At 45.3% G+C, this 13,452-nt stretch overlaps 1 protein-coding gene across 1 annotated transcript in view; it reads left to right on the forward strand.

Moving 5' to 3' along the window:
* Positions 1–13,452, forward strand: part of LOC137377472 (transmembrane 9 superfamily member 2-like) — a 158,147-nt gene that overhangs the window by 41,387 nt on the left and 103,308 nt on the right. The window contains exon 4 of the mRNA XM_068047091.1: positions 3,488–3,615. Coding sequence (XP_067903192.1) covers positions 3,488–3,615 — 128 coding nt within the window. The remainder of the gene's footprint in view (positions 1–3,487; positions 3,616–13,452) is intronic.

A 13,452-nucleotide genomic window follows, 5' to 3' on the forward strand; every position in this document is an offset into this window, starting at 1 on the left:
CTTGGATCACTGGGTCTGTTTTGGGCAAAGGTGGGACCTGTCCAAGTTGGACGGGTTGCACCTGAACCGGAATGGGCCAAGCATCCTTGCTGGGAGATTTGCTAGTGCTGTTGGGAGGGGGGGTTTAAATTAATTTGGCAGGGGGATGGGATACAGAGTGGAGGTACAGTAGGGGGTAATATAGAACAGAAAGTAAGTCTGTCTGGAAGGCAGAGCAAATATCGACCTGTTAAGGCACAAGGGAAAAATGCAAGGTTGGATTGCATCTATTTTAATGCAAGGAGTCTTACTAGTAAGGCAGATGATTTGAGGGCATTGATTAGCACATGGGATTATGATATTATTGCTATCACAGAGACATGGTTGAGGGAGGAACAGGACTGACAGCTCAATATTCCAGGGTATAGAATCTTCAGGCGTGACAGAGGAGGGGATAAAAGAGGAGGTGGCATTACACTGTTGATCAAGGAGTCAATTACTGCAGTAAGGAGGGATGACATCTTAGAAGGTTCCTCAAATGAGGCCATTTGGGTAGAACTTATAAACAAAACGGGGGGGCAATCACTTGGCTGGACGTGTACTACAGGCTTCCAAACAGTCAGCAAGAGATAGAGGAGCAGATATGTAGGCAAATCTCTGAGAGGTGTAAAAATAATAGGGTAATAATCGTAGGGGTTTCAACTTCCCCAATATTAACTGGGATAGTCTTAGTGAAAAAGGCTTAAAGGGGGCGGAATTCTGAAAATGCATACAGGAGAGCTTTTTGAGCCAGTATGTAGAAAGTCCTACAAGAGAAGGGGCAGTACTGGACCTAATCCTAGGGAGTGAAGCCAGCCAAGTGGTAGAAGTGTCAGTGGGGGAGCATTTCAGGGATAGTGACCATAACTCTGTAAGATTTAAGGTAGTTATGGAAAAGGACAAAGATAGACCAGAAATAAAGGTACTGAATTGGGGGAAGGCCGATTTTCAATATGATAAAACAGGATCTGGCCAAAGTGGACTGGGAGCAGCAACTTGTAGGAAAGTCTACATCACATCAGTGGGAGTCATTCAAAGAGGAAATTGTGAGAGTTCAGAGCCAACATGTACCCGTTAAGGTGAAGGGTATTACCAACAAGTCCAGGGTGCCCTGGATCTCAAGGGATATAGAGGATTGGATCAGGAAAAAAAAGGAGGCTTATGGCAGATCCCAAGCGCTGAAAACAGCGGAGGCACTCGAGTAGTATAGAAAGTGTAGGGTGGCACTTAAAAAAAGTAATTAGGAGAGCGAAGAGGGAAAAAACACTGTGGGAAAAAAACACTGGCGGGCAAGATAAAGGAAAATCCCAAGGTGTTTTATAAGTATATTAAGGGTAAGAGGATAACCAGGGAAAGAGTAGTTGGGTATCACGGTAAATTTCGAAATTCTACTCTGGATTCCAAGATCCAAGTCATTGATAGTAGTGGTTCTAGCACTGACCCTTGGGGAACACCACTGTCCATCATCCTCCAGTCCGAAAAGCAGCCATTTATCACGACTCGCTGTTTTCTGTCCTTAAGCCAATTTTTATCCAAGCTGACATTGATTTTCCTATTCCATGAACCTCAATTTTGTTAACCAGCCTTTTATGCGGTACCTTATCAAATGCTTTCTTAAAATCCAAATAGATAACATTCACAGCATTCCTTTCATCAACCTTCTCTGTTACTTCATCAAAACATTCAATTAGATTAGTCAAGCATGATGTGCCTTTTTACAAATCTGTGCTGGCTATCCTTAATTAGCTCAAACCTCTCCAAGTGCCTGTTGATTTTTTTTCCCCCCTGATTCTTGCTTCTAAAACATTATCTACCACTGGTGCAAAATTAACTGGCCTGTCGTTGCTGGGACTGTCCTTACACCCAAACTCTGTTTTAGTCTGAACCCTCTTCAGCTTGTAATAGATGGGACAAACTCCACTTTGCATACACTAAAAATGCCATCACTGCTGCCCCTACTGTTCTTGGAGCAAGTGCTCCTTGATGTGTAATTCAATTCTGCTGTTTTAACTAAAATAGAGAGAGGGAAGCATGCAAAAGAAATTGCACATGAATGAATTTTATATGGAAGTATAAACAATGTGTTATTTTTTGTTTAATGAAAATTAATTAATGTAATTATTTGTGGTAGGTTTTTGGCTATTCTATTATTTTGCATTTTTGAGTAGGAAAGTTGTATCAAATCATATATGTTGTGCACAAAAAATTACTAGACCCAACTATAATGCAATGTGCTTCATGATCTAGTAATCCTATCATATTGTGGGTCAGTGGGTAGCAGATGTGCCTCTGAGTCCGAAGGTTGTGAAGTTCCACTGCAAAGACTTGAACACAAAATCTAGGCTGACATAATAGTGCAGTGCTGAGAGCGCGCTACACTTTTGGAAAGGCAGCAGTGAGGGACACCTGTATCGTCGGAGAGGCTGCACTGTACTATACTGCTGGAAAAGCTTTCATTTTTTTGTCCTTCACAGGGTGAAGGAATTGCTGGCAAGGCCAGTATTTATTGCCCATTTTTATTGCCCTTGAGAAGGTGGTGGCAAGCAACTGAGTGGCTTGCTAGGCCAATTCAGAGGGCATTCAGGAGTCGATCACATTGCTCTGGGCCTGGAGTCACATGTAGGCCAGACCGAGGAAAGAAATCTGTAGTCCTTAACGAACAGACTTCGGTGAAGCTGATGGGTTTGTATGTCAGTCTGGTAGTGTTATGGTCACCACGACTGAAACCAGCTTTTAATTGCAGATTTATGAACTGAATTTGAATTCCCCAGCTGCCATGGTGGAGTTTGAACTCCGATATCCTGATCATTAGTCCAGGCCTCTGATTACCAGTCCAGTAACACTGGACTGTGCTACCGTACCCCAGACAAACGTGTATGACAAAATGTGTCCCATTCACCTCAAAACTTTGATAGCAACTCCACAGGAGATCTGTGAGCCTGTCAGTACATTAGGGGACTTTGATTTGTCTAGCACCTGACAACCTTAGGATGACCCGAAGCGTTTTACAGCCAATGACTTAGTTGAAGCGAAGTCACTGTTGTAATGTAGGAACTGCGGAAGCTGATATACGCACAACAAGCTTCCACAAGCAGCAATGAGATAAATAACCGGATAGAATGATGCATCCTATGTTACAAGGCTGTAATGGGTCAGTCCTTGCAAAGCAGCCTGTCCTCTTTACTGTGAGCAGCAAGATGAGAGATTGGCTTTTTAAAAAAAATTAGCATGGGAGTCCTTTGGTCTAATGGAAGTCAGATTAAAACCATCAATTCATACTTGTTCAAACGATGTACGTGTTGCATTACAAGTTCTCAAGTCATCAACCAATGTGAGAATGTAATTTTGTCATACAGCTGCATTACATTGGTATTGGGGGCCAGATTTATTGTACTTGCTATGTAATAAAGACTGAATGATTTAACAATTGGGTTCATGAGCTAAAATAACCCTTTTCTTCCCTCAACAGTTTACGTTTAACAAACCTGAAACGTGCAGATCAGTTTGCGTGAGATCCTACGATCCGAAAGATAAACTGAGTGCAGACAAGCTGTCTTTCATAAAGAAAGGAATTCTTCTGAATTACCAGCACCACTGGTACGTACGATGAATAGCTTCTAGACTGTGTGTTTCGCTTAGTTATTCCTTTGACCTTCTGTTACAAGATTTGCACTGGAAAATATGGAACTGTTATAATTCTGCCCAGATTTTAATAAATTCAGAGATTTTCCATTCAATCTACAGCACAGAGCAGGCAATTTGGTCCAACCAGTCTGCTGGTGTTTACATTCACCACCAGTCTCCCCTTGTTCCTCTTAGCTCATCTTAATCTTTCAGCATATCTTTCTATTCTTTTTTCTCTCATATTCATCTAGTTTCATTTTGAAAGCTACTGAGCTATTTGCCTCAACTACTTCCTGTTATAGAGTCATAGTCATTTACGGCACAGGAGGAGGCCATTTGGCCCAACAGGGGCACTGTTTTTAAAATTAGGAGTCGTCCTTTTAGGACAGAGATGAGATTTTTTTCTCTGAGGGTTGTGCGACTTTGGAACACTCTGCCTCAGAAGGTGGTGGAGTCGGGGTCATTGAATATTTTTAAGGCGGAGGTAGATAGATTCTTGTTAGGCAAGGGACTCAAAGGTTGTCAGGGGTAGATGGGAGTGTGCAATTCAAGACACAATCAGATCAGCCATGATCTTATGGAATAGTGGAGCAGGCTCGAGGGGCCAAGTGGCCTACTTCTGCTCCTAATTCGTATGTTCAGGCCAGCTCACCATGGAGCTATCCAGTCATTTTCAGTGCCCTGCTCGACCCCCCGTAGCCCTGTAAGTTAATTTCCTTCAAGTAGCCATCCAATTTCCTTTTGAAGTAATTGTTTCCGCTTCCACCACGCTCACATCCTTCCTGAAGTTTGGTGACCAGAACTGGACACGATATTTCAGTTGGGACCGAACCAGGGCTTTATAAAGGACCAAAATAAAAGCGCAATACTGCAGATGCTGGAAATCTGAAACACAAACAAGAAATGCTGGAAATGCTCAGCAGATCTGGCAGCATCTATGGAGAGAGAAGCAAAGTTAACATTTCAGGTCAGTGATCCTTCATCAGAACTGGCAGATATTAGAAAAGTAAAAGGTTTTAAGCAAGTAAAGCGGGGGTGGGGCAAGAGATAACAAAAGAGAAGGTGCAGATAGGACAAGGTCAAGAGAATAACTGACCAGAACATCATGGAGCAAAGGCAAATGGTATGTTAATAGTGTGGAAGAACCACAGAAAGCATTTGAGGCTAAAACATTGTATGTTTTCAAGAAGGAGTTAGATATAGCTCTTGGGGCAAATGGGATCAAAGGATATGGGAGAAAGCGGGAACAGATTACTGAGTTGGATGATCAGCCATGATCGTAATGAATGGTGGTGCAGGCTCGAAGGGCTGAATGGCCTACTCCTATTTTCTATGTTTCTGTTTCTATGAATCAGTGCTTCCCCATGTTGAACACCAATTGGAAGAAGCACTGAGGGTAGCAAGGGCACAGAATGTATTCTGGGAGGGGGACTTCAATGTCCATCACCAAGATTGGCTCGGTAGCACCACAACCGACTGAGCTGGCTGATTCCTAAAGGATATAGCTGCTAGACTGGGTCTGCGGCAGGTGGTGAAGGAACCAACAAGAGGGAAAAACCTACTTGACCTCGTCCTCACCAATCTACCTGTCGCTGATGCATCTGTTGATGACCATATTGATAGGAGTGGTCACCGCACAGTTCTTGTGGAGATGAAGTCCCATCTTCATTTTGAGGATATCCTGCATTGTGTTGTGTGGCCCTATCACCGTGCTAAATGGAATAGATTTCAAACAGATCTACCAACTCAAAACTGGGCATCCTTGAGGTGCTGTGGGCCATCAGCAGCAGCAGAATTGTATTCAACCACAATTTGTAACCTCATGGCCTGGCATTTCCTTACTCTACCATTTCTATCAAGCCAAGGGCCCAACCCTGTTTTAATGAAGAGTGCAGGAAGGCATGCCAGGAGCAGCACCAGGCATACCTAAAAATGAGCTATCAGCCTGGTGAAGCTACTAAACAGGACTATTTGCATGCCAAACAACAGAAACAGCATGCAACAGACAGGGCTAATAGTTCTCATGACCAACGGATCAGATCTGAGCTCTGCAGTCCTGCCCCATCGAGTTATGAAAGCGGTGGACAATGAAACAACAGGAGGAGGTGGCTCCACAAACAAAACAGCACAGGAACAGGCCATTCGGCCCTCCAAGCCTGCGCCGATCTTGATGCCTGCCTAAACTAAAACCTTCTGCACTTCCGGGGACCGTATCCCTCTATTCCCATCCTATTCATGTATCCCCATCCTCAGTGATGGAGCCCAGCACATCAGTACAAAAGATGAGACTGAAGTATTTGCAACCATCTTGAGCCAGAAGTGCCGAGTGTCTGATCCATCTCGGCGTCCTCCTGAGGTCCCCAGCATCACACATGCTAGTCTGATTTGATTCACTGCACGTGATATCAAGAAATGGTTGAAGGCACTGGATACTGCAAAGGCTATGGGCCCTCACAACGTTCCAACAATAGTGCTGAAGACCTGTGTTCCAGAACAAGCTGTGCCCCTAGTCAAGCTGTTCCAGTGTAGCTACCACACTGGCATCAACCCTGCAATGTGGAAAATTGCCCAGGTATGTCCTGTGCACAAAAAACTGGACAAATCCAAGCTGGCCAATTACCACTCCTCCATCTACTCCCAATCATCAGCAAAGTGATGGAAGGTGTCATCGACAGCGCTATCAAGCAGCACTTGCTCAGCAATAACCTGCTCATTGACGCTCAGTTTGGGTTCCGCCAGGGCCATTTCAGCTCCTGACCTCATTACAGCCTTGGTCCAAAAATGGACAAAAGAGCTGAACTCCAGAGGTGAGGCGAGAGTGACTGCCCTTGACATCAAGGCAGTAGTTGACCAAGTATGGCATCAGGGTGCCCTAGCAAAAATGGAGTCAGTGAGAATCGGGGAAAACTCTCCGCTGATTGAAGTTATACCTAGCACAAAGGAAGATGATTGTGGTTGTTGGAGGTCAATCATCTCAGTCCCAAGACCTCACTGCAGGAGTTCCTCAGAGTAGTGATTTTGGCCCAACCATCTTCAGCTGCTTCATCATAACCCTAACCTTCCCTCCATCAGAAGTGGGGATGTTCGCTGTTTGCACAATGTTCACCATTTGTGACTCCTCAGTTACGAAAGCAGCCCGTGTCTAGATACAGCAAGACCTGGACAACATCCACAACAGTGACTATTCACGCTGCACAAGTGCCAGGCAATGACTAATTCCAGCAAGAGAGAATCTAACTGTCTCCCTTTGTTCAATGGCATTACCATCGCTGAATTCTCCACTATCAACATCCTAGGGGTTACCATTGACCAGAAACTGAACTGGAGTAGCCAAATAAATACCGTGGCTACAAGAGCAGGTCAGAGGCTAGGAATCCTGCAGCGAGTAACTCACCTCCTGACTCCCCAAAGCCTGTCCACCATCTACAAGGCACAAGTCGGGAGTGTGATGGAATACTCTCCACTTGCCTGGATGGGTGCAGCTCGATACCATCCAGGACAAAGCAGCCCGCTTGATTTGGCCCCCCATCTACAAACATTCACTCCCTCCACCACCGACACACAGTGGCAGCAGTATGTACCATCTACAAGATGCACTGCAGCAATGCACCAAGGCTCCTTCGACAGCACCTTCCAAACCCACGACCTCTACCAACTAGAAGGACAAGGGCAGCAAATGCATGGGAACAGCACCATCTGCAAGTTCCCCTCCAAGTCACACACCATCCTGACTTGGAACTATATCGCCATTCCTTCACTGTTGCTGGGCCAAAATCCTGGAACTCCCTTCCTAATAGCACTGTGGGTGTACCGATCCTGCATGGACTGCAGTGGTTCAAGAAGGCAGCTCACCACCACCATCTCGAGGGCAAAAAGGATGGGCAATAAAATGCTGGCCGAGTCAGCGATGCCCACATCCCATGAATGAATAAAAAGAAACTATAATGCCATTCTTTCACTGTTGCTGGGTGTAAGTCCTGCAACCCCCTTCCTGACAGCACTGTTGCTGTATCTATACCCCAAAGACTGTGGCAGTTCAAGAAGGGCAGCTCAGCACCATCTTCTCAAGGGCAATTAGGGATGGGCAATAAATGCTGGCCTTGCTAGCGATGCCCACATCCCACGAATGAATTAAACAAGAGTCCTGCCACTTTCAAAGATCGATGCACAGTTACCCCCAGTCCCCCTGTTCTTGTGCATTCTTTAGAATTGTGCCATTAAGTCTATATTCCCTTCCTATCCCTTTTGACAAAATGCATCACCTCACATTTGTCCCTATTAAATTCTACCTGCCACCATTCTGCTCGCCTATCTATATCCTGTTGCAGGCGGTTCATATCATCTTCACTGTTTGCCACAGCTCCAAGTTTGGTGTCATTGTCAAATTTTTGTTTCTGCTCTGTATTCCAAGGGTTAAGTCATTTATATGTAGCAAAAAAAGCAGTGGTTTCAACACAAATTTGGGGAACGCCACGGTCTCTGATCCTCCAGTCTGAAAAACAACAATTTACTATGACTTGCTGTTTTCTGTCCTTGAACCAATTTTTTTTATCCAATTGGACACTGACCCTCCTATTCCATGAACCTCAATTTTGTTAACCAGCCTTTTAAGTAGTACCTTATCAGATGCCTTCTTATCCATATGAACAACATCCACCGCATTCCCTTCTCCAACCATTTTTACTTCATCAAAAAAATCCATTAGGTTAGTCGAGCATGATGTGCCTTTTACAAATCTCTGCTGGTTATCCTGAATTAACTCTGCCTCTCCAAATGTCTGATTTTTTTTTTTCCTCGCCTGATTATTATTTCTAAAACCACTGATAATCTGACTGTCCTTACACCCTTTCTTGAATGAGGGTGTCACATTTGCTACTCTCCAATCCTTTGGCACCTACCCTGTACATGGGGAAGATTGTAAAATTATGGCAAGCCCTTCCGCTATCTCTATCCCCACTTCCGAGGATGCAAGCCATCCGGACCGGGTGACTTATCTACCCTAAGCATAGCCAGCCTTTTTAGTACCAGCCCCCTCAATTTTTACTCTAACCGTTGCCTCTACTCTCTCTGCTTCTGCTGATATTTTGTCAGATTCCACTTCCTTAGTGAACACTCATACACAGTACTTATTACATATAGTAGTCTTGCTCTGTGCCTTGGAGCATATATTATCCTCTTTGTCCCTAATAGGCCCCACTCCACCTCTTGCTACGCACTTACTATTTACATGCCAATCCAAGATATTTTGAATTCCCTTTTGTGTTGACTACCATTCTGTTTTCATATTCTCTCTCTGCCAGTCTTATTTTCCTCTTCACTTCCTCAGTCAACTTGTTGGATTTGGCCTGGCTCTTGAAGAATTCACCTGACATGCATGGTACACCCTCTCTTTTTGTTTTATCATAATCTCTATGTCCCTCATCATCCAAGGTGCCCTGCTTTTGGTTCTCTTACCTTTCGCCCTTGTTGGAATGTACCTAACCTGTACCTGAAGCATCTCTTCCTGTTAGTCTTTGGTTCCATTTTACCCTGGCTAGATCCCTTCTCATCGCATTGAAATTCGCTGCCTTCCAATCGACACTCTACACATGTAGTCAGTTCAACATTCTAACCACTCTCCAAGTAAGGAATTTTTTCCTGAAGTCCATCTCTGATCACTTCCTTGTATTGCTCAGTACCCACAAATTCCTTCCACATCCCAACTCTACCTCATTAAGTATCTGTCCCTTGATATCACATTTGACTCGAACTTCATATTCGCACATTACTAATATTGCCTTTTTCCACCTCTAACATTGCCCCACTTTTTCAGCTCATCTGTTGCTGAAACTGTAGAACCATAGAAAAGTTACGGCACAGAAAAAGGCCATTCAGCCCATTGTGTCTGCGCTGGCTGAAAAAATCTAGCCACCCAATCTAATCCCACCTTCCAGCATTTGGTCTGTAGCCTTGCAGGTTACAGCACTTCAGGTCCAGGTACCTTTTTTAAATGAGTTGAGGGTTTCTGCCTCCTCCACTGTTCCTGGCAGTGAATTCCAGACACCCACCACCCTTTGGGTGAAATAGTTTTTCCTCATGTCCCCTCTAATCCTTCTGCCAATCGCCATAAATCTGTGCCCCCTGGTAATTGACCTCTCCGCTTGGGGAAACAGGTCCTTCCTGTCTACTCTATCCAGGCCCCTCATAATTTTGTACATCTCAATTTAGTCACCCCTCAGCCTCCTCTGTTCTGAGGAAAACAACCCTAATCTTTAGGGTTTCCTTGTAGCTGCAACTTTCAAGCCCTGGCAACATTCTTGTAAACCTCCTCTGTACTCTCTCCAGAGCAGTTATGTCCTTCCTGTTTCTTTGGCCTCCTTATCTCGAGAGACAATGGATACGCGCCTGGAGGTGGTCAGTGGTTTGTGAAGCAGCGCCTGGAGTGGCTATAAAGGCCAATTCTGGAGTGACAGGCTCTTCCACAGGTGCTGCAGAAAAATTTGTTTGTCGGGGCTGTTACACAGTTGGCTCTCCCCTTGCGCCTCTGTCTTTTTTCCTGCCAAATGCTAAGTCTCTTCGACTCGCCACACTTTAGCCCCGCCTTTATGGCTGCCCGCCAGCTCTGGCGAACGCTGGCAACTGACTCCCACGACTTGTGATCAATCTCACAGGACTTCATGTCGCGTTTGCAGACGTCTTTAAAGTGGAGACATGAACGGCCGGTGGGTCTGATACCAGTGGCGAGCTCGCTGTACAATGTGTCTTTGGGGATCCTGCCATCTTCCATGTGGCTCACATGGCCAAGCCATCTCAAGCGCCACTGACTCAGTAGTGTGTATAAGCTGGGGATGTTGGCCGCCTCGAGGACTTCTGTGTTGGAGATACGGTCCTGCCACCTGATGCCAAGTATTCTCCAGAGGCAGCGAAGATGGAATGAATTGAGACGTTGCTCTTGGCTGACATACGTTGTCCAGGCCTTGCTGCCATAGAGCAAGGTACTGAGGACACAGGCTTGATACACTCGAACTTTTGTGTTCCGTGTCAGTGCGCCATTTTCCCACACTCTCTTGGCCAGTCTGGACATAGCAGTGGAAGCCTTTCCCATGTGCTTGTTGATTTCTGCATCGAGAGACAGGTTACTGGTGATAGTTGAGCCTAGGTAGGTGAACTCTTGAACCACTTCCAGAGCGTGGTCGCCAATATTGATGGATGGAGCATTTCTGATGTCCTGCCCCATGATGTTTGTTTTCTTGAGGCTGATGGTTAGGCCAAATTCATTGCAGGCAGCCGCAAACCTGCCCTTCCTGTAATGTGACCAGAACTGTATGCAATGCTCCAACTGTGGCCTAACCAGTGTTTTATACGGTTTCAGCATTACATCCCTGGTTTTGTATTCTATACCTCGGCTAATAAAGGAAAGCATTCCTTATGCCTTCACTTTATCTACCTATCCTGCCACTTTTAAGGACCTGTGGACATGCACTCCAAGGTGTCTTCACTTCTCACCCTCAATATCCTCCCATTTATTATGTATTCCCTTGCTTTGTTTGCTCTCCTAAATGCATGACCTCACACTTCTCTGGATTGAATTCCATTTGCCACTTTTCCACCCACTCAACCAAACCATTGATATAATTCTGGAGTCTACAGCTATCCTCTTCACTTTCAACTATACGGCCAATTTTTGTCGTCTGCAAATTTCCCAATCATGCCTCCCACATTTAAGTCTAAATCATTAATATTTACCCTCATTCATGCCTTACACCTCTAGACTTGACTATTCCAACGCATTTCTGGCTGGTCTCCCACGTTCTACCCTCTGTAAACTGAGGTTATCGAAAACTGCTGCCTGTGTCTTAGCTCGCACCAAGTCCTGTGCACTTATCACCTTCTGCTCACTGACCTACATTGGCTCCTGGTCAAGCAACGTCTTGATTTTTAAATCTCATCCTTGTTTTCAAAACCCTCCATGGCCTCGCCCCTCCCTATTTCTGTAATTTCCTCCAGCCCCACAACCCTCCGAGATATCTGTGCTGCTCTAATTCTGGCCTCTTGATGATCCCTGATTTTAATCAGTCCACCATTGGTGGCTGCACCTTCAGTTGCCCAGGCCCGAAGCTCTGGAATTCCCTCTGTACAACTCTCCGCCTCTCCCTCTCTTTTTCCTCCTTTAAGGCATTCCTTAGAGTCTGTCTCTTAGACTAAACTTTTGGTCATCTGCCTAATACCTCCTTATGTGGCTTGGTGCGATATTTTTTTTTATAATGCTCCTGTGAAGCGTCTTGGGACGTTTTATTATGTTAAAGGTGCTATATAAATATAGGTGGTTGTTTCTATGTCTTTATAGTACGGAGACCAGCACAGTACTGGCCTGACCAGTGTCCTGTAAAGTTTCACATAACTTCACTACTTTTTAATTCTATTTCCCTAGAAATAAGTCCCAGTGCTTTGTTAGCAAGTTTAATTGCTTTCTTTCAATGTTACTTTTAATGATTGGTTCACCTGTATCTGTGGTTCATTTTGCTCTTTTACCCCAATCAATTTCTTATTTTCTAAGGTGCAGGTGATGTTTTTGCTTTTCCTACCAAAGTGCATCACCTCACATTTATCTACATTAAAGTTCATTTACCAATTTATGCTTCAATATCTTGTTGCAATTTTCTTTGGTGCTTGCTATGCCCACCCCACCCCATGCTTTGGTATCATCTGCTAATTTTGATATTGAGTTACTTGTTTCTATGTCCAAATCATTAACCATGGCCCCAGTGTTAATGTAGGTTAATTATGTTAAAACACACAGGTGAAGAGCATTGTTTAATTAAGGACTTAGCGCGGATATAAAGAGCTGCTGGGACACGATGGGGGAGGGGTGGGTTTGGTGGAGGGTAAAGGAGTAGGAAGAGATATGTAATGCTGCATTCTGTGAACAAACCTGCTATCAAGAAAAAGATCTGTGTCTAGCTTCATTCTTCACTATGGGTCCGAGTTATGCCTGTATTTTTGTGGGATACGTCGAGCATTCTTTGTTCCAGTCCTACTCAGGCCCCCTCCCCCAACTCTTTTTCCGGTACATTGATGACTGTATCGGTGCGTTTCCTGCTCCCGCCCTGAACTGGAAAACTTTATCAACTTTGCTTCCAATTTCCACCCTTCTCTCACCTTTTACATGGTCCGTCTCTGACACTTCCCTTCCCTTCCTCAACTTCTCTGTCTCCATCTCTGGGGATAGGCTGTCTACTAATATCCATTATAAGCCCACCGACTCCCACAGCTACCTCGACTACACTTCTTCACACCCTGCCTCCTGTAAGGACTCCATTCCATTCTCCCAGTTTCTCCGTCTCCGACGCATCTGCTCTGATGATGCTACCTTCCATGACGGTGCTTCTGATATGACCTCCTTTTTCCTCAACCGAGGATTTCCTCCCACTGTGGTTGACAGGGCCCTCAACCGTGTCCGGCCCATTTCCCGCACCTCTACCCTCACCCCTTCCCCTCCCTCCCAGAACCGTGACAGGGTTCCCCTTGTCCTCACTTTCCACCCCATCAGCCTCCATATCCAAAGGATCATCCTCCGCCATTTTCGCCACCTCCAGCGTGATGCCACTACCAAATGCATCTTCCCCTCCCTTCCCCGTCAGCATTCCGAAGGGATCGTTCCCTCCACGACACCCTGGTCCACTCCTCCATTACCCCCACCACCTCGTCCCCGTCCCATGGCACCTTCCCCTGCAATCGCAGGAGGTGTAATACCTGCCCATTTACCTGCTCTCTCCTCACTATCCCAGGCCCCAAACACTTCTTTCAGGTGAAGCAGCGATTTACTTGTAC

Source organism: Heterodontus francisci, chromosome 15 (genome assembly GCF_036365525.1).
Source record: "Heterodontus francisci isolate sHetFra1 chromosome 15, sHetFra1.hap1, whole genome shotgun sequence".
In the NCBI taxonomy this organism is placed as follows: Eukaryota; Metazoa; Chordata; class Chondrichthyes; order Heterodontiformes; family Heterodontidae; genus Heterodontus; species Heterodontus francisci.